At 44.3% G+C, this 25892-nt stretch overlaps 1 protein-coding gene across 5 annotated transcripts in view; it reads left to right on the top strand.

The window, feature by feature from the left end:
• Positions 1-25816, top strand: part of LYRM9 (LYR motif containing 9) — a 38640-nt gene extending 12824 nt beyond the window's left edge. Inside the window, exons 3-8 of one of the 5 annotated variants that reach the window (XR_007908112.1) lie at positions 10947-11080; positions 11760-11852; positions 13044-13086; positions 15236-15331; positions 22073-22143; positions 25726-25816. Coding sequence is in view for 4 of the 5 variants with exons in the window: in XM_051810069.1 (XP_051666029.1) it covers positions 10955-11080; positions 11760-11852; positions 13044-13086; positions 15236-15303 (330 nt within the window). In the remaining variant the exon portion in view is untranslated. The other 4 variants (XM_051810069.1, XM_051810070.1, XM_051810072.1 and 1 more) reach the window with 4 other exon arrangements.
• Positions 25817-25892: the final 76 nt, after the last annotated feature.

Below are 25892 nucleotides of genomic sequence, written 5' to 3'. Positions count from 1 at the left end.
AAAAGTCAAGAAAAACCCTTCAGCTTCCAAACACTGCTCTTCCTCCACCACTGCCTTCTACTGCTGCCATGCCTAATGGAACAGAGTGCAGGAAGCTGGCAGCTTCCTGCAAATCCTGTCAGGTGTTTGCAGTGCATCCGCTCAGCAAAACCAGGCACAGGCAATTATTTCATGAGTTTTGTAGCTACGGGGAGTTTTAATCTGTTGTGTGAATCGTGTTGAAGTCACAGCATTCAGGCTGCCATTTCTGGATTCCTGTCTGACAATTAACCAAAATCTGTGCTGTAGCTGGAGGTGAGTACCCATCCTCTGCTGCTGCATCTCAGATCAAAAATTCAGGTGCTTAAGCACCTAATTCTCACTGTGGCACCGTGTGCTTAAGCACCTGGTTCTCAATGAGAACTTAGTTCTCTTCTCATTTTGAGAGAGCCTGGGCTCTGAAGTTGGAGGTAGACTGACCTTGTCTTATGTGTAACCACAAGAGTCCTGGTACTATTTATAATCCCAAGAACGCATTAAATAATTTTCCCTGGTTAGGAATATGCTCTACAGAACTGTGATTTATTTTTTTACTCTCTTGAAATCGATTACACTGTTTGAGCGACCGTTTGCTTCGGCAGAAAAGAAGCCCATAGAAGGCAACACTCATCGATGACTTTTCATGGTCATGACACACTCGAACATCCCTCTCAAGACATCTTTAAGCCTTTTATTTCTAGGCTAAATAAACACCAATTTCAGCAATGTCTCATCTACTCCCTTTAATTACTGCTGCTGAGAGAAAGTTTCTGCCAATGCAAATGTGCTATTTTGTCATGTCACATCAAATTGCATCAGCCTTATATTTAGGAACAAAAAGAGGGGGAGGCTGAGACAGGATGTGGCTACAAATGGAACCAAAGGGTTTTCTTAAATATAGGCTGAAAATAGACAATCGAGGCAGTGATGCTTTTTCAAGCAAAAATCCATGAAAGGGAAAATCAAGGCAGTGATGGCAGAATGGCAAAGGAGGGCCGGGCTGTGGGCAGAGGGAGTTCTGGGGGAGGAGGGGGCGGTGGAAGGGAGAGGCTGATGAACTTCTCGTTTATGCAGACACCCTTGCCCTGTCAGATCCTTGTGCAGTGGGTTTGGGATGTGTCAGCCCACACCTTGTTCCCCTGTGCAGGCTGGAGTACCTGGGGCTGTTCTTCCCTCCGCCTTGACACAGGGCCTGCCTGTTCCCTGAGCTTGGCTCCCCTTGGATCCCCTTCCAGCACTAACTCAGCTCACTAAACCAAAGAGATTGTGGTAAGGAGGCATAGAGAAGATTTGAGTAGCTGTCCAAACAAATGTAGGAGACTTCAAACAATCCCTCGCACTACTTCAAGATGTAGCGTCTCTTCAGAAATAATATTTTTAAAAAATTGTTCTTCAGAAAGTGTTAGCAGCTTCCCCATGGAAAACACTTTTTGCCCTCTTGGAACTGGGCACAAAATGATCTGTTGAAATCAAATGCATAAATTATGCATGTAATGGAGCTTGCTTGGAACTGATGAGTCTGATCAGAGCCTGGTGGCAATAAACTGAGTTCTGAAAGATCAGCTGTGTTTGAGAACCAGCAGAACTTGGTGTGGATGTGATCCGGGGGCATGCGAGCAGCACCTACTTAGCAAATTGGAAAAATACTATTCCTTTCTTACAGCTAAGCACTTGGAATCTCTCCTCAGAAGCAATTGGTGATGTTAGAGGTAATATTTTGTCCTTGTCATCAAGGATAATAAAAATGCAGTAGAGGCTTAGAAGCTGGTGTATTTAGAGCACTGACAGACATAAGTCGAGCAGCATTTCAGACGGAAGCCAGAGAGCAGGGCACCCAGGTCTCCATGGTGAGGTGTCACCAGTCCTTCAGGGCTGTGAAACACTGAATATGGTGATGCTGTCAGTTGTTGAATTCTTTACAACAGGCACCCAACAGCCATGGTGCTGAATCCATGCACTCAGTGCAGCTGGATGCACACAAGGACAGGTCTCCCCAGGCTTTACAGCCCCACCTGCAGTGTGTGGGGTCTGGGCTGGGGCTGCAGGGTTCAGGTGGCACAGGGAGCACCGAGAGCCCAGGCTCTGCTCTGCTGCAGGGTTTGGGGCTCTGCCTGCTCTGGCTTTGGGTGGGTAAGGGCATCCCCTGGCCTGCCCCTCAGGGCTGTGTGACAGGGTGTGCTCCCTCCAGGGTGAGAGAGGAGGGCACAGTCCTGTAGGTTCTTCAAGCATTAATAGATATTAATAGAATTCCTTCTATTTCATCGTTGTTTAACTTCCCAAGACTTAAGAGAACCACATCTGATTTATGCCTCCAATTACTTTTTCCTTTTTGTATATAAGCATTAAAAAAGCCTCGGTAAAATGTGTGTATTTTTGTAGCAGGAAAGCATTTCTGTCATACTTTTTCAAAGCAAATCACAGAAATATTAAATGGGGAAGGAGAAAGGTAGTTGTTTGGTTTTTATAGTTGGGGTTTGTTTGTTTTGAGCTGAATAAGTCTGAAAATACTAGATAAAAACTGCAGATCAAATGAAAAGACTCCGTAAGCATCCTCCAGATTGTTCCTCAAAATCCACTCAACTGACAACAGTACAACAGGAAAATGTTCTTAATTAATGTCTTCAGTCAAAAGAAATGCATTGTGGATCTCTTAGATATGTTATTAAATCTGCATTGTTTAGATAATAGGATGGGGACAGACACTGGTGCTGAGTGCTGTGTCAAATTCGTCAGGGCCTGCTCTAATTCTAGTGCACTTGCTGGATTTCACAGCTATTTGTCTGGGTACTGGGGTAATTTGGAGGGTTGAGTGAAGCCAGATGACTGTAATGAACTCACTTTGTGTCTTTGACTCATTCTGGAAAAAAAAAAGATGCTATTTATGGGGTATTTTGTATTGTTAAGACTTCTGTTCCTCCTGTCTCTCAAACTTTCTCTGGGCTGCTGCCTTTGCACCATCACCAGTAATTACATCAAATTAATTCAGCATAATTGAGTTAATTATTAGCACTGGGGATTATCAACATGACTTCAATTGAACCAAAGCTTTTATCCCACTTTTCCTGAGGTTTCACCAAATGTAAACAAATCTGAATCATGGGTGAAACTTAAGGCAGCTCCCTTTCCATCCAGTGTTTTTGCCACTCAGAACTGTCCTGCCTCACTCGTTCTCTCAGAGGGGTGTTGATAAACGAGCTGCAAAGGGAAAAGAATACTCTGGCATTCTCTGTCAATGTCCAATGCTTTAGAAACAAAGGAAATATTTTAATCATCCCAGAGCCATTTGGTCAGAGCCAGAAATGTAGAGTAATCATGAATAAAAATTCATATATAGAGAGGATGTTGAACCTTGTTTAGCTGACATACATCAGAAAGAATTAAGACATAGGTTCCAAGGATTCTGAGGGTGATTTTCTGAACAGGGGTGCAATTGTGAATCAGTGTAAGACACAGTCAACAGCATGATTCCTGGTGTGAGGTGGTAGTTTGAGAACCAGAAGGTTCCTATTCCCAGCTCTGCTGCTGTGTGACTTTGCACAAGCTGCATAATTTTCTGGAGCACAGTTTCTTCTCTCAGATATTTTTTCTCTTGGAAACCAAAAGCCCTGGATTGTCTCTTTCTGCTTGTGCTGTGCTTTTTTTTTTTTTGTCTCTTACAGCAAGAGTTCTGAGCTGGACGCTGGGATCAAGAGGGAATATGGTTTGAACTTAACTCTATAGACAATAAAAGAAACTTTTCCCCCCCTTAACTTCATCTCAGCTGGAGCTACAAATTAGTTTAGGTCCTCAGTAGAGTTGGTGTGTTGTGTCTAATCCACTAAAAGCAAGCCCTGTACTGCCAAAAGCAAAGGTTCTGCTGAGTTCTGGAGGTGTGTGTAGATTTGCAATAGGTTGTCAGCCAGACTTTTCCTTTGTTTTTCTTATGAAAAAGGTGTCTTCTTTCTCTTTAAGCTAGACTAGGCCATGGAGAGTGGCAGTGAAGTTTTTGGGCAAACTTGAGCTATGGCTTTAAGAGCTCAGACCTGTCCCTGAGGCATGGCGGGCTCTGCCCCATGAGCTGTTGGTATGGAAACAATCCCTGCTTAGGGAGCTGGGCCAGTTACAATCCCCCTAAGAGGCTAAAGGCTCCCAGGCTTACATGTCCTGTAATACTGCTGCTTATAAACTTGCTCCCAGGAACAACATGGATCTTGCTCAAGACGTGGTGGGTCAGATCCATCCCTGGTTTAATGTTGTAAACCACAGACAGGGTTTATGCCAGGGAAGGGGTTGGCTCAGATTACTGTTATGACTGAGACTGAAGGATTGGGAGATGGTAAATTTTAGCAGGTGTGGATTTGGAATAATGAGACAGCAAGTTGTTCCTGATGCTGCTGTGAAGGATAATGGGAATTGTCAGGAGAAAAAAGTAGAGAAGTTTGGATTGCACCTAAAGGAGGGAGATTTCTATCCTCCCACTAGTGAGCATGCTCCAAAGAATATTACTCTAATTAGTCTGAACATGCCTATTAATTACCCAGAACAGGGTAATCTGGCCTCAGTGTGGGCAGTGTGTTCCCTCACTGGTGTTGGGTTGCAGGAGCCTGTGTTTTACGTGCAGTTTGATGTATTGCATGTCTGTGCTGTGTGATACCAAACCAGGGTGTAAGGGAAGACATCTGCCCTGTGGCTCTGGTTAATTTATACAAGTGGTCATTATGGCCAGCTCCAGCAATCTTTGTCATCCTCAAGTTTTACCAATTACAGCTTCATATCTGCAGGGAGACAACTGGTGAGTGTTGAATAGCATTAGGCCTGATCCTGATGCTGTAGAACTCCGTGAAGGGTGTCCAAGCAGTGGTGATTCCTTGTTAACAAACAGATCTTTGGGATGTGTCATTAACCAGTTCTTAATCCCCTGTGTGCTCTATGGATGTTGTGGAAAGCAAACTCTATACTGTGCCCCCAGATTGTGCTGCCCTGGCACTGTCACCTGACACTGCTCCTGCCTCATGCATCCAGCAAAGCATAAAGGGGAGAAGAACAGAAATAGAAGTGAGCAGAACAGGACTGGCTATCATCACTCAGGCAATGGGACTTTGCAGATCATATTTAGAAAGGACAAAATCCACAACAATGACCGGCCACAGCTCGTCAGAAGCAATCACATCAAACCAGCAGATCTTAATAAAAGGCCAGCGTGCCGGGGAGATGTGGTTATGGGGAAGTGACTGCAGCATTGTACGTGCTCACCCACACACAGGGGGCTGCAGCTGCAGGGCAGGCCTTGCCCAGGGCTGTGCAGAGGCTCCGAGTGGCTGGGACCGGCTGGGAGGACGGGGCTGCTTGGCCGGGGGCAGCGGAGCCCATCGAGCCAGACGCTCCGTGACCTACTGGGGAATGAGGGAACAGGAGGCAGAGCCACAGCCAGGGAGGGCTGTCTGTGCTCAGGGCAGTCAGAGCCTGCACTCACGGGCCTGTACTGCATTTACCAGGGAACCTGGGAAACCTGGGAGGGAGGACGGATGTGACCAAAGAGTAAGAATCCTTCTGGGTAGCAGCAGTTCACTTGGGTGTTCCTGGACTGATGTCAAAACATGAACCAGGATGTTTTGTGGTTAAAGAGGTTTCAAGAGGCTTCCAATTTTGGTCTTATTTTGGTGGTTTGATTATTACTTTCCTGGGATCATGAAGTCTGACTAGGATAGGAAATCCTAAAGTCCTGGGTTAGGCTTCTAAAGGTGTAATACTTTGAAGTAATAAAACACATCTCCAGCCTGTGTACGGGAGGAAGAGAGGGAAGAGGGAGCCAACCTGTGAATAGCAACAGCTCAGGTAACTCTTGCAGTCCTTTAATTAACACTTCCAGTCTCTGGAGCCCAGCTTAGGTGGCTTTTTAACTAGTCTGGAGGGATTAGGATTCTAACTGTTGAACTGTGGGGAATTGCTTGAAAAACAGTCACAATAGCAGAAAAAAGAAATGAAAGGAGAGCAGTGGCATGGTAGCATCTCTGCATCACTGAGGTTCAGCTGTGCACAGGGTCAATTGCCAAGCTGCTAATGCAGAGTGAAGATTAATTGGCTTTGGTCAGCCTTTGCTTCACTATCTGAATATCATTATCAGGAATGTAAATGATTATGCAATGCAGAGAAATGCCACAATAGTCTCAGTGTCTCCTTTTATACTTGTCTCTTTTTGAACAGGGCTTTATCTAAATGCAAATGTGATTTCAGCCTTCTGATTAGGACATTATACAGTCATCCATTCCAGAAAAGCACAATTAGCAGATTATTTTATTTCTGACTCAACAGTTCTTGGTTTAGATAGTTTGTTTGTTGTGCTGTGCATGATATTTAAGTTATCAGAAGGAGATTTACATTATTAGTCAGGATTATAGCCAGATTTTGTGAGGTCGAGGGTTTTTGCTTGGCAGATAAAAATGGTAACATTTGTGGGATTCAAGGGGCGATGTTTTTAGAACAAAAGGCAACAGTACAGATTTTTACAGTGCTTCATTGTGTCAAGGAAGGGGCAAATTACGGCAGTAACTGTGCAAATTCTCCCGTGCTTTGGGATGTACAAGGGCAGAGTGGAGCCTTACCTTGTCAGGGTCTAGTCTCTGTTGTGGGGAGCTCATGCAGGGCCCCAGTATCCTAGAACTGGGGCAGGTCATTTCTTATTAAACAGCCATTTTACCAAAATAACCATCAAGTTTTCTGTGTGCTGTGGTATGATATTGCCAGGAGTGAAATTACATTCTCAGCAAAACATAGATCTTTGGTGATAAACTTCCCCAGGAAACTTGTCCATTTCACAGCATTTGTAGCATTTTTGGAGCTGAGAATCTGTCAGAACTCAGGGTTTATTTTTTTCAATTTGAGTATGGGAGTCTCATGCAGTTTAGGTTTGATAATAGACAAGGTGAAAATTTCCATCTTCAAATCTGTTGGAAAGTCCAGTACTTATGGGAAGGTGAAGGATTCTTTTCCCCCCAAAATTCATTGTTGCAAGTGTATTTGTCAGGTGATGTGGATTCAACAGCTCATCATTTTCCTGTGAAAAATTACTGCAGTGGAAAATTCCCAGTTATCTATAGTGAAACAACATTTTCAATTCCATTGATCAGTTTAATCTTTCCATATTCATATGTTTCTGTGTCTGGCTCATTGCTCTCTCCCAGAGCTGCTTTTCTTTCTGCTGGGCCAAGCTGTCCTGGGCAGTCCCAGCACATGAGGGATCTCTGCATTTGTGACAGGAAATCTATTGCACCACTTAGGTTTAATTAGAGCACAGTGACATATGAGGAGTCTACACATCAAAGCCTAGAAACAACTCCACAAATTGGCTCTAGTGCCAAAGTGTATTTTGGGATCTGTATTGAATTTTGGGGTGTTTCAGTGCATTTAGTGGGAATATGTGAAATGCAGGCTCAGGTTCTTAGGGTCAGTGGGACTATAGCCATTCTTACCAGCTAAGCATCTAGCCCAAAAAACCTGTGTGTAAAGTCACATTTAGGTTCAGGTCAACTAGAGTCCAACTATATATTCCAGATTTCTGTGTTGGATGATGAACACCCTGTTCCCATAGGAACTCACTGTGCAAGTAGCTGGTTGAACCCTATGCCCAGTCCTAATTTGCACTGGGGTCAGAGTTGAATGTGGACCCGAGGCATCTTTTAAGCTGCCAGAGTGGAGTGAGGGGTTAACTCAGCCCCAGGTGCACGAGTGGGCTGTGGATTCCGCTCACTTGGAGCTCTCCTTACATGCTGGTAAGTCGTGGTTGGTCTTACGTGCTGGTTAGTGATGGTAATGCCCTGAGCTTCCACAAGGGATCTCTTCACCTCCTGTCTCTAATGTGCACATGGCTTTGTCATTGCAAGCAGCAGGACTTACCACTGGGGCAATTTTCTCCTTCCATAAATGCTTTTCATTTAAAAAAAGAGTGGATTTGGATGTTTCTCATATATTTTATTTATTTTAGGCAAGCTTAATTTGAGATATAGTATCCAGATCCCAACTTTTTCTACACTCCAGATTATGGAATGGGTCTATTTTTGTCTTATTGTTATTAATCTACATTATTTTCAAATACCCACTTTAAAGGTTCCTCCCAACCCAAACCATTCCATGATTGCATTTCTATTTTCAAACTAGGACACAGACTTGGAATCATCCTAGCTAATTTAGGCTTGTAACTGCAGAATCTAGTTTTGCTGCTCCTTCTGTGTTTCATGGAGAGAAGGGCAGGGATTAATTCAGTCTGTGTGTTATGAGTCACATTTTGGAGTTGCTTATCTTTCTGCTGCTTGGAGGGGAATGCAGGGATCTCTGCTGACTACTGGGTGTGTAATCACCTCCTGTACTTGAATGCCAAAGTGAAATGAATCCAAACCAAAAATGCATGGAGCTGACACCTAGCATAGGTTTCATTGCAGAGGGAAAATTATATTTCAGAGAAAAAAACATGGGAAGAAAACAAGAGATGAACATGTTAAAGCCTTTCGATCTGTATTCTAAGCTGAACTTTTTAGCTGAAGCCACAATTAGCACATCCTGTGTGCTTGGAAAGTGAGGGAGCATCAAAGTAGGCAGACTGAAGCCATTTTGAAAAGTCAGCTCTTGGTCTGTATTTCTCAATTTTTGTAGTATCTTTCTGTCCTACATATGGGGCTTTTTTTAGAACAGTATCCAATTCCTGTAGTGTGTGAAGCCAAATGGCTTTTATTAAACAAATAATGAAAAACAGAACTGGAATCAAACAACCAGAATGAGAAGATTGCAGCAGCAGCAGCATCATAGAGCCAACTTATTGCCCTCATGATGGAAGATTGGTTTGCTAATTGTTCATGAAAGCTAATGGAAACCGTATTTAGGCTGTGAATAATTCTCAGGAGGGATCATTGTGGAGTCTTACCTCATTTCTCACACTTTCCTGGTAGAACATCTCAAGTGTTCCAAAGCAGACACACCTCACGAAGCTCCAAGTGCAGAGAGTGGTGGTCAGGTGTAGGTCCTAGAGCAAGGTGGGACTGACTCCTTGGGATGAGGGAGCTTTGCTGGCACATCACTCACCTCTCAGGGGCTGCTGCACAGGGATACTTTGGCAAAGGGCTTTGATTATTCAGGGTGTTGCTAAATGGATTTTGAGAAGGCACGAATGAACTGCACAGAACCCATTGCAGGTGTAAGGGAAGATGTCAGTACAAGTGAGCAGGAAAGGGATTCTGACATACATTCTTCAAAGGTTCCTGCCTGTTAAGCCCATTGTGCATCTTAGAATTAGTTTTACTAATTTGCATCATCAGCTCATGAGACAGTCACTCTTGTAAGTGCTTCCTTGAGACAACCATCTTATCCCTTGGAGGCTGGAAAAGCTTTTTCTGAAGTGTCACCAGAGCCTTCCCTAGGGGCTTCCAGAACACCCAGTGGCCGTGATTCCCTGTGTTTCTGCAGGTCCCTGCAGAGCTGGTGTTCCAAAGCAGCCTGTGCTCTGTCAGTCTGCACAGAGCCAGGCTCCTGTCACCTCCTCCCTGCTCCCAGCACACCTGGTGGGCTCCTCCTCCTCCTCCAGCCTCGGCCTGGGACGTGTCACTGCTGTGCCTCGCACATTCCTGGGGGCAGGAAGGTTTTCCTGAGCTCTGGGTGCCCACAGTGCCGCCCTCGGCAGAGCCCTGCCCGGGGATGCTCGGGGTCCCTGCAGACAGTGACACTGAGGGGGCACAGCTCTCTCACCTGTGCAGTGGATGAGGAGCTCTGCCCCTGCAACAGCTCCTGCTGCTCTTACAGGATGTACTTTGGAGTCAGAAAATCAATGGAACCTGGAGTTCATGCAGCCCTTCAGCAGGGACCAGACAAACCTGGACTGGGGTGCTCAGATGTGACTGCTGGGGGTCTGTGCCAGGAGCAAAGCAACCTCCTCGAGGCACATTTCATTTACTGAGAATACAGATTACAGTGGTACATATCCCATTGCAATGGGTATTTATAGGTGCATAATGAGGAGATTTTATCCACTGCAACAAGATCTGGTCTGTGCAAATATACAGCCCAGGCATGTGATAGCTGTGGTGTTCTACTCCAAAATAAATTTGACTGAAGAACTTAAATTACTTAAGAAAAAGGAAAAAAATGTTCCAAATAATGAGTAAGTATCATAACAGGTACTAAAATAATGCCACACACCTACTTCATTATTCAGTTGCTTATTTATTATCTTTATTCTTAAAAGTAATGATATAAAATGCTTTTTTCCAAATGTTAATTTAGTTCTCTGCAGATGGCAACCATCTGTTAAATGACAAGGCATTTACAGTCTTTGATTAGCACTTTATAGAGCTCGGATGAACTTATTGTTACAATATTTAAGTATAGTTATGGAGGTGAAACTTGGTAGATTTGTTCTTTTCCTGTTGCTGTTACCAAAAAAAACGGAAAATTTCAAACCTGACAATGTTTTTGCCTGTCTTCTCCTTTACTTATCTATGTTATTTCAAGCTGAAGCCTTGACATTCTTTACAGAAGGACAATAATAGGAAATATTGTTAAATTCCAGCACCATTTGTAGCAATTATGAGCGTTCTCATTCTGGAAAGTCACCATGTGGATGAACTCTTAGGGATGCTCAAGGAAAGCATTTGAAGGACTCAAAGGATCATGGAAACTTCCTGTGGGCTGTCATACAGCTTTGTGTGCCTACAGAAAATTACACAGGGGGTCAGTTTGTAAAATACTGGGATAGATGTTACTGTTCCCATCACAAGGGATCTGAGTGCAGGAGCTCCACTCTCTGTGTTCAATACCTTGGGCAGTGACAACCAACCCTCCTCAAAGGCTTCTGCGAGTCACGCTGCTGATCCTCCATTGCCCGGCCCTGTGTTCGCCGTTTGATGTTATTTGCGCTGTCGCTGTGTGCCTTTGCCCCCCTGAGTTGCTGTGCTGTGTGTCCGCAGGCCGGGCCATGCCGCCGCTGCCGGGCGCGGAGCGGGTGCGGAGCGCGGTGCGGCTGTACCGGTACCTGCTGCGCTGCTGCCGCCGCCTGCCCGAGGGGAGCGTCCGCCAGCACTACCGACACGCCATCCGCCAGGTCAGGCACGGGGCTGGGGCTTGGCTTTCCTCCTGCTGCTCTTTGCACCAGCTTCTTATGGCTCCTGGCACTTGAAAAAAATAAACCCGACTATTCTTTTGTAAGCTTGAGACATGAGTGGATTTGAAGGGTTATAGTGGGAGTATGTGAAGGAGCATTACTTTTTGTTTGCTTCTGAAACCTTCTATTTTTATTGGCTTTCATCTCTAATTCTTTTGTTAGTCAAGAGGATGAACAATCATTCCTTACTCCATAAACTCATCTTTTAGGGCCAAACTTACTGGTTCCTTGTCAGTCATTTTTTAATATATATATATATATATATATCTCCTTCCCCTCTGGCTGGGTAAATCTCATCTGACTGTTCATATTCCATACTTCATATGGAAGTGATTTCATGCCTTTGATCGTACCTGTTGTCCCATGTCTCTCCAGTTTTAACCTACCAGACAATTTCAGTTTTTGTTGATGATGTATGAAAAGAGTAAAATACTTCACATGAAATTCCATATGACCAGATTTGCTATGGAAATAGCATGGCCAGGTGCTACAATGTGTATCTTTACCTTTCCAGACCAGCAATTTATTTAGCATCAAATATTTTTCTGAGATTTAAAAGCAATCCTTATTTTGACAACTGTTGTGTTGCCTGGTCCGTGTGACATTTGGAATGTTGCAGAGTTTCAAAGTTCATGCTGATGAAGATGACCCTGAGCGAATCCAGCAGATCATTAAAAGAGCCATTGAAGATGCTGACTGGGTGATGAATAAAGTAAGTGCCTCAGATTGTCTGTGTTTTGGTTTCTCCCAGTTCAAAACAAGAAGAAAACGTTGGAAAGCGAGTTCTGAACAGGCAATTTTTGTGTTAACCTGGAAAGGAAATACCTGGCCAATAGGGATCTGTGATTGTGACAGCTCTTGTTTAAAAGAATCTCTTCATCAATATAAACTAAAGATTGTTTTTTTCAGAACAAATAACAATTTAAGTTGGTCCCTGTGTCAGTCTTTGTTTCCATGAAGAATTCTATTAAATTTCAGCAATGGTGGCTTGTATAACCCTATTATAGGAGAAAAAAACCCCAAATACAGCATTTTGAAAGCTATAAATTGATATGCAGCATCTGCCTTCCTAACAGATTCACTCCTCGTAGGCACTTTATATAAACTTCCAGAACTGTTGTTGTTTTTTCTCAGATCTTGCCTGTGGCTGCAGAGGTCAGGGGCAAAGCTGTGGTGCTGGGCTCCCCTGTGCCATAATTCTCACCCAGTGGATCTGCCCCTGTGCTCTCACAGCACTGGAAGATGCCACTCAGGCTGGCTTGTCAGATAAAAGAATGAGGATTGTTTATGTTAGACAGCTGAGAGTCACCTGTGCTTCCTGGGATTTGAGTCTGGCTGGGGAGTGTGATATGTTAACATTGAGTATAGGAAACAAGTCAAAAGTTCAGCTTCCTCTAAATATCTATTGATTTTAATTTACCAAGTGACTGTTAAGTCCTTCTCTCTGCCAGTCCATGAAATCCAAATGAGAATTGTTACAGGAACAAGCAGAGATTAGTCACAGATTATGAAATTATAGCAGTAGCCAAATCCCAGCAGTAACAGCCTAGTCAACAACTGTGCCTGAATCTGATTTTATTCTCCTGCAATTAGAATTGTAGGCTCATTCTGAAAGAAAGAGAATAGGCTCATTCTGCTTCAGCCACAGAGGCTGTAGTCTGGTTCTGGGGAGAACTGATAATGGACCGGTGTGAGAGGAGGGGCACACTCACAGTGCCTGCCAAGGAGCATTATTTTATATTGCAGAGAGAAAACCTGTCAAATTTCAATCTAACTTAAGGGAGACGAAGGTAAATTTATGTGGATCATGAAGAGAGTTGTAAATCTTTGTCAGCATGAACTGTTACTTAGTTATGTGCTTTTTCCCACAAAAAAAAATTTGGTTTGTTATTTTTTTTTTCAGTATGAAAAACAGAAGAGGAAGGATGAAGACAAGAAGGACACTGGTAAACATCCTTAGAGGACTTGCAGTCAAGCCCAGTGCTGTATTAGAATTATTGCTTGAAGTTTTCTCTTAGATACTACAAATACAGTAATTTATATCTCACTGGAATGTCATGAAGCTAAATTAATATTTCTGAAGCTATTTAAGTGTGTAAATGAAAAGGCACAGTCGAGGTTAATACTCTTGCCTTGTATAATCACAAATTTTAAGTTAAAGCCCAAACTTGTCTAAGCTTTGAGTAACTTCTTCCATTGTATGTGAGGCCTGGATCAACCCTGGCAGTGTGTGAGACACATTTTGCAGGTTCTTTGGTGACGAGGCTCCCCTGCATCAGCCACTGTGCATTTCGGTGACTGAGCAGTTCAGCTCGTGTGTGTGACACTGATGGCAGCTGTCACTCTGAGAGGCCACATCATCCTCTGTGGGGACCAGAGGTGTGTTCACAGTGAAGCAGAGGTATGACCAGAGCACAGGGCTGGGTTTGATCCAACAGCAAACTCAAAAGCCTGGGCTGCCAAGGGGAGAACATGCCACGAGAACTTTCTGAAGGCTGAACCACAGTAATTTCCACTTGCCTGTCCATGCTACGGCCACATCTTCCCTCTGCTCTGTGGGCTGTTGGACTGCTGGCTGCCTCACTAAAGTCAGGGGCTGTCACTGCTCTCTGAGCTGCCACGGGAACAGCCCCTGAAGGGTCAGGAACAGCCCCTGCTGGGTCGGGAACAGCCCCTGCTCGGTCGGGAACAGCCCCTGAAGGGTCAGGAACAGCCCCTGCTCGGTCAGGAACAGCCCCTGCTCTGTCGGGAACAGCCCCTGCTCGGTCAGGAACAGCCCCTGCTCGGTCGGGAACAGCCCCTGCTCGGTCGGGAACAGCCCCTGCTCGGTCGGGAACAGCCCCTGCTCCCTCGGGTTCGTGCTCGGGGCAGTCACTGCCCGTGCGATGCTGTACGGCTCAAAGGCCTGCACGGCTCTTTGCAACAGAAAATAAATGTCCTTTCAAAATGGGAGTCCCTGTGCGTTTCAAAAGGCCGCCTTTCCGCTGCCGAGTGTGTTTTGCGGGGTGAGAGCCGGTCCCCCCGGCAGAGCTCGGGCCGGTCCCTCCGCAGTGCCGCGCTCCGCTGCAGTTCCGCGCTCCGCCGGCGGGTGGCGGTGCGGGCGCGCCCAGCGCGCTCTGTCCGCACGGCCCTGCCGCTGGTTCGTGCCTTCGGCCGGGGAGCGAACAGGGAAATGCGGGCTCAGGCAGCCCAGCAGAGTTTGGGAAGCGCTCTATCAGAAATGGGGCTGTAAGGGAACGTTTGTGTTGTATCAAAAAACCCCTTTGTCTCTGCTAGCACTAAACCCCCCTCTCCAAGAATTCCTGTCCTCTTATTCTTCCCTCTGCCATCACCACTATTGTTCCTCTCTCTGCTCCCACGTCTTTCACATCATCTTATACACCCTTAACTTTTATTGTCCTTGTCCTCAATTCTGTTCTCATCTTGTCTCTCTACCCCACTTATTTCTTCTCTTCAAATCCTTTTCTGTCAAGTGCATCAGAACATACTCAGGTGTTATGCTGGGGCCAGCCTTCTGCTTCATTTCAGGTAAAGCAGGAAGGTAAGAGAGTTTCTCAGCAGAGCAGGTGTTTCTTTATGTTAGGAAAACCTCTTAAGTAAATTTTTTTGAAAGTGCAGTCATTTTAGTTTAAACTTTCAAAATAATTTGGTGCAAGGTAGAACACAGAAAGCTTCAACCTTGGCAAGGCACAGAAAGCTTGACCGACAAGGAATATCCAGTATGATACTGAACACTAATAAAGAAGCTCCAGCATTTTTGATAGTAGCTGTCTGAGTGTGCTGCCTCTGATCAGAACAGCACACAGGTGACCCCTGCTGTACTCCAGGTCTGTGCTGTGGGTTTGGTCTGTAGCTTGGAGATGCACTGAACTTTGTATCACTGCAACAGTGAAAATTAGAGCCTTAGTGGGATTAGCAGTGTATGGAAACATGGCAGTTTCCTGAACTTTAAATGTAGAGTGCTCAGCAACCCTCTATGGTTTTAATTGCCTGAGTTTTGGTAGTGTGAGCTGTAATATTTTGTTCAGTTACAAAATAGGATAATTGCATGTGTTTAAATCACTCTTACATGCCTGTTATTTAATTTATGGCTAGTTCAAGAGGGAAAGCACCAAGGAGCTGGAAGATGCAACTGGGACATGTCTGCAGCTCCAAATGTCTGAGGTGCCAGCTGAGAACATCAGACCAAAGGTATGATAGAAGAACTGATATGGGAGGACCAGGATCTGGGAATTTTAGGTTTTGGAAAGTGGTGGAGCTTTCAGTTTCGGTAGGGCACAGAGGAGGGACATGGTAGGTGAGCAGGAGACATCATGACTAAATATTTTGATTGGAGTGATTCAGCTGGAGGGCATGAGGATATGTCTGAGGGATTTTTTGGGGGGTTTTTTTGTACAAATATAATCTGGTTTTCAAAATAGTAACCTTTTAATAGAGCGAAAGTGTGAAGATAACTTTACTTACTCAATATACAAATAATTTTCTTGGTGGTGAGGAGAAATGATGCAAACAACTATTTACTTCCGTGAAAGAGAAAGTAGTGCCCTTGTCTCAGACATGTCTCTGTAATGACTGGGCTGAAGAGTCATTCAGCTGCAGAGCTGAGGCTTTTGTGTTTTCAAGACATTATACAAATTCCATTCTCCAGCAGCATAAGTTGAGTCCCAAGATGTTATGTCCCAGATGTAGATGAGAACCTAAACTCTGAGAGGAGATTTGGGCAGAGCTTCAATACTTTCGACCAAAATTATTATTCAGAAAACTTCTGCTCAGAAGTCATTGAATCCTGGACTTGGCCAAATTTACCACTCACTGACCTGTGTGACTGGAGTTCTCCTCACCTTTGTTTGAGCAGCTTTCTGCCTCTTTGCCACCCAGCCCTGCTGAGCCTCAGGAATGTTCCCTGTTCCCAATGCCAGCGATCACTGCCAGCGGCTCTAATGGGGCCCACTGGGAGACAGAACATGGCCACAGGCAGCTGCTCCTGGGTTCTCTCATGGCAATGGGGATCAGAACATCAATCCCAAATACATTGGTGCATCTGTGGTTCCATTTACAGTCATCCAGAATCTCTGAGCATAAAGCTGGCGGATCAAAGAGACTGTGTTGTGCCCTGAAATGACTATTGCAGAGGCTAAAACAGCTCCTGGTGTTCATTGAGCTGGTGACAAGGCAAGGCATAATGTCAGTAAAAGGAGACAAACCCATTTGGAAGCTTTAGTTTCTCTTACTGAAATGAGGAACCCATTTCTGCCCGAGTTCTGGTAAGTGATGGCCTGCTGATAGGTGATTGCAGTAGCTGGATGATTAAGGGCTGGTCAGAAGGTTGTGTCTTGTGTCCAAGCCCCGTTTTTGTGGCCTCCCTGGTGACTGCTCCTGCAGTAAGTGATGCCAGCATCGGTTTCAGTGTGGAATAGGATCCCATGCCCCTGCCTAGCCCAGGGTTTGCATTGTGTTTACACAAATGTAATAACTACATTCTGCTAACAACACTTCTGCAGCTGGTTACAGTAAGATCTTGAGTCAATAACTTTTCCTGAGTACTCTACAATTCAGAGTTGAGTGGACTTAACTCTTCAAAGGTTGTGTACAGGCAACTCTTGGTTAAGGAGGTAGAGAGAGTTTCACAGGAGGCTTGTTATACAAGACAAACGTTAGAACAAGGAAAGACAGTTGGGAGACATGTTTAACAGGGGGAAATCATGCTTTACATTCTTGCAGTATGGAGAAACAAATAATTTAGATCATGTTACAGACTTATCAACATCCAGTCTAAGACCAGAACCAAAGCTGGTGCTACACTTTCTGTTCTGTGTATACATGACCTTGGGAACCTAAAGCTGAAATTATGTGGAAATAATCTGTACATTTCAAATATGGAACTAATGTGCCTAAAATGAAGCAGTTGCATCAGGTTGGTCAATGTGTTTTTAGTGTTTTGGTTCCTGCTCTTAAGCTCTCAGACAGATGTAAGGACTGCTTTGGTTATTACCAGCGTTGGAGCCTCATGTAGAAACTTTCTGTCTAGTGAAAGTTTTTCCCTTTTTTTTTTTTTTATTTATTTATTCATTTCAGGTTTTGGTATGGAAAAGATTGTGTGAGTGTGTGATTTATGTAAAATACAGGATAGCTTTCTGCTCTTCACGTGGCTGGAGACACATGTACCTCTGCTCACATTCTTCTGTCAGAGGTGTCACTGATTTCAATTCACTCTCGCCACCGAAAGTCATTTGAGCTCTGTGGGTACTGAATAGAATTCTTCCAACCCAGGCCAGGCCTTGCTTACCACCATTTGTCAGTAATTGAATGTTCTTTAAATCATTCTTTAGCACTTTGTAAACTCTTTCTCACTTGGTTCGTTATGTCACAGGCTTTTTGTTTAGAGACACTTGAGCTTCAGGATTTGATGCTAAACAAAAACCTCTCTTCCATGGTGTTTGGCTCATTTTCAAATGTCATAAGGAAGTGATCCTTACTGTGATACTGTACAGAACAGGAATACACACTATTTCTGGGAGAAACAAATAATATTCACTCTGATCTTTTTTAAAGGAAACAGTTTATTTGTAATAGCTTTTAACTTGGCATTATAAATTGTGCCTTCATATAAAACTCTGATAAGCTGCAAACTGAACAGGCAGCAAAACATCTGTGTCTCATTCAGTATCATAGTATTTATTCCTTGTGAGAGCCCTTGACCTTAAACTGTAAGAAGGAGTCTCTAGAGCTTTATGCTCCACTGCATTGTGTCCCTCAGTGTCACCCCAAATAGCAGAGGTGTGTTTGAGGTGAGCAGTCTCTTGGTCAGAGCAGTGTTCTGAAGCAAGTCACTGACACCCAGAAATGGCTGGACAGGGACCCACAGTGCCCACTGGGTCAGAGCCTTTCCTGCAGCCTTCCCTGCTGCTCAGAGCTGATGGGTTTCTGCTGGAGCTCGGGCCAGCTGGCACATCTTTCAACTTTTGTATTATTTGATTAATTTATCTTATAATTCTGTCAAGCCAGATTTTATGAAATAGTGTTAACTGAAGTATACAATAATCATCAAGTAGTCCTTTCAGCTTGTGATTAAGCAGGGCAGACACATTAACTTTTAAAAAAACCCTGCTCTTTGAAGAGTATTTTCTTCATAATTGTGTTTGATATTTAAAATAGTTTTTAAAAGTTTAGAAGCAGAGGGAGGCATCTGTCACTTGCAGCTAGGAGCTTAACAATGTTTGTATTTGTTGCTGAGGGAGAGGCCCCTGGCATTGCTCACCTCACTGGTAGGGTCTAAGAGGACAGTTCTGAGGCTGCTGTTTGCTGTCCTTGCCTGTGAGCTGGGAGGCCCAAGAAGTGAACTTACCTATCCTGTAACTATCAACCTGGGTGCCTTTTCCCCCAGAAGAACCTGCCTTTGTGTTCTGCATGGGTCCATTTTGAGAAGGATTAACTTGATTTTTGGTTTTTCAGTTAGTAACTTCCGAGCCAGCTTGGTTTGGGTGTTTCACAGAATCACAGGATCACTGAGGTTGGAAAAGACCTCCAAGATCATCAAGTCCAACCTGTGACCAATCCCCCCCTTGTCCCCCAGCCCAGAGCATTGAGTGCCATGTCCAGTCATTCCTTGGACACCTCTTGGGATGGGGACTCCAAACCTCCCTGGGCAGCCCCTTCCAATGCCTGACCACCCTTTCCATGAAGAAATTCTTCCTGATGTCCCACCTGAACCTCCCCTGGCACGGCTTGAGGCTATATCACTACCCCATATAAAATATTTTTTTTCAGCTCCAGCTGGACAAATTCAGATTGAATGGCCTTGTTACCTGTAGTCTTCCTTCTGCCAGAGTTCAGCTTCATCTGTTTAAAAACCACTGCACTTTATGTCTTTTTATTATTACAGCTTGGTTTTTTCATGGTCTCTGGTATCCTTCTTAAGAGAAGTTGAAAAGCACTGGCATTTTGATTAATATTTCCTGCCCTTCTGCAGAATGGATTTTAGAAGATACAAAATTGACACATTCTTGCAGCTGCTGAGGTTGACTCATGTTCTGCATTAGGTCAAATCACACAAGATCTGGGATTTTTCCAGCCTTCCTTCAATTTCTTAGCAGTCATTTCATCTACAGAAAGTCAGATATGTCTCAGATGGTGTGGAACAAGGAACAAGGAGAAACAACAGTATTTTGTTTTCCACAATTGTGCAACTGCAAGATCTACTTTCTCTTTTATTTTGTGTTTTTCTCTCCATATTTAGAGGTCACAGAAATGGTGTGTTTAATCACACTTTACTGTACAGAATGCAGTTGAACCTTGGAGCTTTCTCTCCCCCAAGAGCTCTGTGAAGTTTGTCCTCTTAGCTGAGAAACTTTATCCCCATGAAGACAGCCTAGCAGTAGAGTAACAACAGACTGTTGTGCAGTCTCCTTCCTTGGAAGTCCTCAGGACCAATCTGGATCAAACCCTCACCTCACAGCTGACCCTGCTTTGGGCAGGAGGTTGAACTGGATGAAATGCTGGGAATCCCTTCCAACCTTCATTCTCCTATAAACCTCTGCATGATGTCAGTTTTTTATGGGATTTGTTTCAGTTACTGGAGTTATGTTTGAGGAATTTTCCACAAATCCCAGCACTATTCAGGGTACCCTATTCCAGCAGCTGCCTCAGGTTCACCTACACGTTGGGTTTGCTTGCTAGGCAGTTCCAAATGAAGAAATAGTTGTTTTATTCAGTGATGGAGGATTAGTCAGAGTTTGTGGGACCATATTTCAAAAGCACATCCTGTGTATGTGACAGGAGCCACAGCACCAGGACACAGGGAAGCACCACGCTGGCAGCACTGCCTGAAGAGAGCTGGGTGTTAAAGACTGCTCGTCCCCTACTCACTGAAAGGGTGGGGTGAGTGTTCCCCCAGGTACACAGTCATTGGGTGACCAACAAACAAATTCAAAAAAACAGGAAATGCAGTGAGAGGATATGTTCATATTGATATCTTTATTTAGATTTGTGATGGGAGACAAAATGTCCTAAATTAGTCCAAATATTCAGTCCGTGAATTGGAAGTGGCAGCAGAGTAGCAGAAAGTTGTGTTCTGTGATGCTCAACAGAGACTGACCAGGGAAATGGTCCATATTTCAGTGTATTAGTGCTGTCTGTGTTTCCATGTCTGTGTTTCCATGTCTGTGTTTCCATGTCTGTATTTCGATGTGCAAGTACTGAGCTGGACTTGCAGCTCAAAATCAATGAAAACTGACTAAAAATACTCTGAAGATGCTGAAGAATGTGCCACAGGAATTGTCTTTTTTGGTAGGGGAAGAGAGAGAGTTGCTAGAAAAGGAGCTGTAAGCTCATACCCCCACCCTCTGGCACTGTTTCCCTTATGGAAAGGGCAGAGGAAGGAAATTTCACTCTCACAGAAGGTTTGGAAATGTGATATAATTCACACAGACACTGAAAGCTGTGCAGGCCTAGGCAAGACTGGCCTAACTGTAGTGCTTAGCAAGGAGTCCTTAAAATCAATTTAAGTAGTAAAAAGACTCATAAAGATAAAGCAAAGCCATAAAATTGCCTGAGAGGGCCCCTGTCTCTGTCCAGGAAACATGGTAAGCAGGTCAACCTGCAGTGGTGGTGGATAGACTGAGATGCACTGGCCCAAGTGTGACTCTGAATGTGCAGCAAACACGGGAGCAGGTGAAGGAGGTGTCAGGAGCAGGTGAAGGAGGTGTCAGGGGCAGGTGAAGGAGGTGTCAGGAGCAGGTGAAGGAGGTGTCAGGAGAAGGTGAAGGAGGTGTCAGGGGCAGGGAGAGACCAGCAGGGCAGCAGCAGAGACTCCGAGGGCAGCAGGAAAGACAAGCCTGGGAGTTTTGCTGGAATTGTTTCAGCAGTGCTCTGTGTTTTTCACACTGAAGTTTTAAATGTTCAGAACTGAAGTTACTTTTATACTTCAGTATTCTGTTCTACATGTCAGTCTATAAGTTTGTGGGTTTTTGAAAACCAGTATTCAAATCTCTTCTGTTACCTGTCCTTGGTTAGAAATTGCCCTCAGCCAGTGCTCTGTTACTGAAATTGGAGTTCCCTCCTCAGGCCATGCTTTCCCTGAAGGATGCCTTTGCTGCTGCAGCCGTGGCTGAGGATCCCAGCAGTGAGTCAGGAGGTGTCAGCAATTGCTTCTGCTTGAGCCAATGTGCAGCCAGGCACACAAAATCTGGCTATTGACTGTCTCCTGCCTTTGTCCCTGCCTCACTTCCTCGCCCCTGGTTGTGACATGCACACACTGGAATTTTGGAAAGGGTGACTGATGAGGGAATTTTGTTATTTCTGCACATCTGAGTTTGGCCGAGCAGACAGGAAGGGGTGGGTTTACTGGCACGGCACTGTAAATTTAGCACTCTCCTTAACTTTCATTTCTGCCCTCAGATGTTAACATAGGGAAATTTTCCACCCTGCCCTGCCATCATTTGACGTGCAGCCTTCCACTGAGGAGCAGGAGGTGGCAAATGAAACGTTACCCTTCCCACCCTCAACTGCTGCTTTTAATGCCCCTTCAATCTGCAGAAACTAAAAAGGAGTCCAGACTGGGATTCTACTTGTATTTGCAGATTTTCAAGCACGTAGGCCTGGGCCTTTTATTTTGCTTTTGATAGAGTTTTTATCCCCACTTTATAAAGAAAACTTCAAAATAATGAAGAAGCCAGTGAAGAAGAGACTACAGTTCGTGGTGAATATGACAAAACCTTAAAGGAACAGTAAGCAATCAGAACACACCCCAAAAAACAGAGTTGACATCTTGCAAAGTCTGGGGGAAGATTCAAACCAAATGAATGTTCTTTGGGAAATGAAAAATCAAACCAGTATAAAAGAAGAAGATTGACAGTAGGCAGTGAGAGGAGATATTTGGGAGCAGCTTTTTAAACAGTAGTTATTATTGTCACTAATTGTATCTTTCTTTGCCAGAAACCACACAAAGCTTCCAGTAAAACCAGTGGATCTGTGGAGGTTCCAGAGAATAAAGGCAGGAAGAATTGGTGAGAAGCTTTCTCAGCAATTTCTGGAACTTTTAATATTTAGTGTAGGAATTAGGAGGCTAGGAATGTGTTTTTTGCAGAGGACATTTTCGGATGAGCAGTGCAATGTTACTGGCAAACTGAGACTTGCAGGTACGATCCCAGGGTGATCTGGCACCCAGGCTGTGCCACAAACCCTCACCGTTGCCATTATTTATGTATTTATTTACCTCTGAGTTGAAAAAGTCCAGAGAGGCTTCCCTGTGGCTCAGTGCCTGTCATGCCAGGCATTGGAGGCAGCACAAAGAGACAATACTTGTCTTACAAAAACTTTTTCAGTATGAAATGCACACTAAAGTAAATACACACTAAAGTGTTGCCAGGGAAATGTCTCTCCAACAGTTCAGTGACAGCAAGCTGGGAAATGTGAATGAAGCCTCATAGGCAGTAGAGAAGCAGCACTTGAGCCCAGAAAAGGAACAGAAAGTGAATGAATGCCATCCCAATGAGTTATTTGTACCACAAAGTGGCCACTTGTGACAGAAGCAGTGAGCATTTCACAGAACTCATGAGTGCATTTCGGGGTGTAAATGCCTTTTGTGCTCCCGCCCCATTTCCACTGGTTTCTGATTCCTGTCCCAGCCCAGGTTACCAGGGAGCTGTTCTACCCCAGTCCTGCTCCTCACACTGCCCTGTAACTGTGCTCTGGTGCTCCAGGAATACCTTGTTGCAGCTGATCTTGCTGCTGGGGCAGGGAGATGGACTGGTGCCATGAGGTGGTCCTTTCCAGTCCTTTTTTAATGACTGTATGCTGCTGCTGGTTAAGGACCAAATTTCCTGTCCAGCCAGTGATCAAGTAGTAAAGCAGGAAGCAGAGTATGTTTCCTCAGGAAAGGAAATACATAAAGGCAGAGCCATCAGTTTGTAGATGGAAATGGAACTTACTTCACCCTTAGCATAGAAAGGGCAAGGGAAGCCCCAACAAATCTGATGTGCCAAGTGTTTACAGAGTTATTTGTACCTACTGTGCTGTCACACAGCATTCTGACAATAGTTAGGTTAGTTAGGAAAAAAGAGTTAGAAAAAATTCACTGGTAACCTGTGAAAAGTTGGGACAGTTGAACATTGTCTCTTCAGGGTTCCATGAAATTGGGAAAATCAGCCCTTGTTGTCAGGTTTGCTTTGAAGACTCAAGATGTAGGGCAGCAACCTTACAAACAGAGCTTGAGCTAATGCAGAATCTTGCAGATATGATATATATTATAGTATCAGACACATAATACAGCTTAGTTGGAAGGAAATAGCAGAAAGTTGATTATTGAGACTGCAGACCATCACACATTCAGAAACAAAACAAAATTTGACTCCAAATGACAAAATGGTCAGCATGCCATTGAATAGGTCAAACAGTCTGCTTGGAAAGGGCACCTCTTTCATCAAAGTTTAATGCAAGGAAAGCGACTGGTTCTTGCATTCTGATATGGCAGAGGCAGAAGTGGCTGTGCAAAAATAGAAAATATGTGCAGAATTGATTTTCTGAAAGAAAAACCTTCCAAGCGGTGTAGAATATTTGTAGAAGGAGTGCACAGTGAGCTTGTTTAGTTAATCTCTGACTCCACCTGAGAAATGAATGGTGCTCTCTTGTTCTTACCGTACAGAGGGAGTTTTATTACTGATTTCAGTGATTAAAAAAACAGATCTTGTTTGAGCAACTGGAGTGATTAAGCAGTTCCCCGAATGGCTGTACCTTGGCCAATCCTTTAAACAGTTCTAAGGAAAGATGTTTCTTCTCCTCTGGTTATCCCAAATCTGATTTTTCATATCCAATCCCTACATAGCCTTTCCTGGATTTCAGCAGTCTCCAAGCCCAGGGAAATAAGGAAGGTGAATATTATAGGCTTAGAAGCCATTGGACAGAGTTGAATTCAATTAAATTTCTACTAAGATATGTTCTTTCTTACTGTACTAGACATTAAGATTCCCCATGCTCTGTAGAAAAGTGAGGTTAATAAGAAAGGGAAGGATGCAAATAGGATTTTTAAACTCTGACAAAATAGCAAATGCAAAGAAGAATGTAAAGCCAGAACTTCATGGCATGACATTGAGACACAGCTCACACATCATTTCTGCTGCTGATTAGATGTCTGGAGTATTTTAAACAAAGGGATGTCGCCGCTAATTCTGATGAGAGAAAAGGCATCAAATTAAAGAAAAAATCCAGTTGTGAAAATCCACGAGAAGTGGATGCAAAGCAGCACAGGCTTGATACAGCCGAGAAGATGAATGCTCAGAAAACTCAGGTCTATTTTTCAAGAGGCTGATGTCTAGCAACCCTGGATTATATACAGGGGATCTTGTGCATGAACACGTGTGCACAGCACTTGCTTTGCCTCTAGCAGTGCTTTATACAAGAACTTTTCAAACACAGAAACTAGACACAGGGAGAAGAAAACACCTTGCCCGAGCTCGTCCAATGCAGGTGTGACAGGTGAAAAATGAACGTGTGTTTCCTCATTTCTCTCTCTGCCTTGGGCCTCATTTCTGCAGATCTTTGGTCGGTCGGCACCTCTAAATCTCTCTGGTTATCTCTGTGCCACATTTGACCTCATATTAGTCAGCAGGTATATTAATCATCTTTAGTTTGTAAACAGATTCCTTAAAATAGCCATACATAATATTATCCAAGGAACAAATAAAGCAAGTCAAAATCCCTGCTGGTGCACTGGCCTGGCACTGCTCTTGTGGGCTGCAGGTGCCTGGCAGCAATTGGCACTGCTGCCAGCCCTGGTCCTGGAGGGCTTGTGCCTTCCAGACTGCAGGAGAAGCCTGGCTTTGTAATAGGTACGTGTTATCTAACATTGAAAATCAGCTCAACAATCCTACCCAGCTGTCCTGCTGCTATTCCCACATACAGCACAGTGGCTATGGTTTACACTGCAGGGACTGCAGTTTCCTTTCAGTATTCCTACTGCTTTGGAAAAGCACCAGGGGACAAAGCTTGCAGGCAGCAACAGGCAGAACAGGCAGCTCTGGAGAGCAAGGAATTCTGCACATACTCTGTTGAGTAAACTTGACCAAAAGTAAGGAGGGAGTATAGTTTTGTAAAATGTAAAATACCTGTCCTTAGTTACAATCACCTGATTAAATGCTTTCCTGGCCCACACTGTAAAGTTCTATGGCTCTAAAATTTCTCTTGAAGTTGCTCACTCTCTTCCTGCAGCTGTAGGTAATGTACAGGCATGGAGACTGGCCACACAGTGCTCAAGCTGTAAGAAGCCCTTCAGGATTTATTTATTTTAATTTTAACACTTGTGCAAGGTTGCAAACGGTGTTGAGGTGATCCCCTGCCATTCCCATGGAGCACAGGCAGGAATCAGGGCTGTGGCAGCAGGGGAAGGATGGGATGCTCCAGCATCAGGAGCTGGTGGCTGCCCTGCCCTCCTCACACAACACAGGTTATGTAATGCTGCTCAGCCACACACCCTCCACTTCTCCAATACAGGACATTTTGGGAATCCCCCTTTTTTTTTCAGTCTCCATGTCCAGCCTTACTCAGCTGTTTTGCATACATCATTTGGAGTATAAAATGCTTTTGCCTCCCAGGAGGGATACAGAGCCTGAGAGATTAAAGTCAAGAAACTTTGACAGAGAGGAGCCTCTCCTGGCAGGGTTGGGAGCACCTCACAGAGCCCGGTAAGAATCACTGTGACCAGTTGTTCATTCTGTCATTCATTTACTGCAGCTCACAGGTAAAGGAATCATATGACAAA

The sequence above is a fragment of the Manacus candei genome, unplaced genomic scaffold, assembly GCF_025592945.1.
Source record: "Manacus candei isolate 608988 ecotype Guabito, Panama unplaced genomic scaffold, ASM2559294v1 h1tg000076l, whole genome shotgun sequence".
Lineage (NCBI taxonomy): Eukaryota > Metazoa > Chordata > Aves > Passeriformes > Pipridae > Manacus > Manacus candei.
This window is presented reverse-complemented; position numbering and strand designations above follow the sequence as displayed.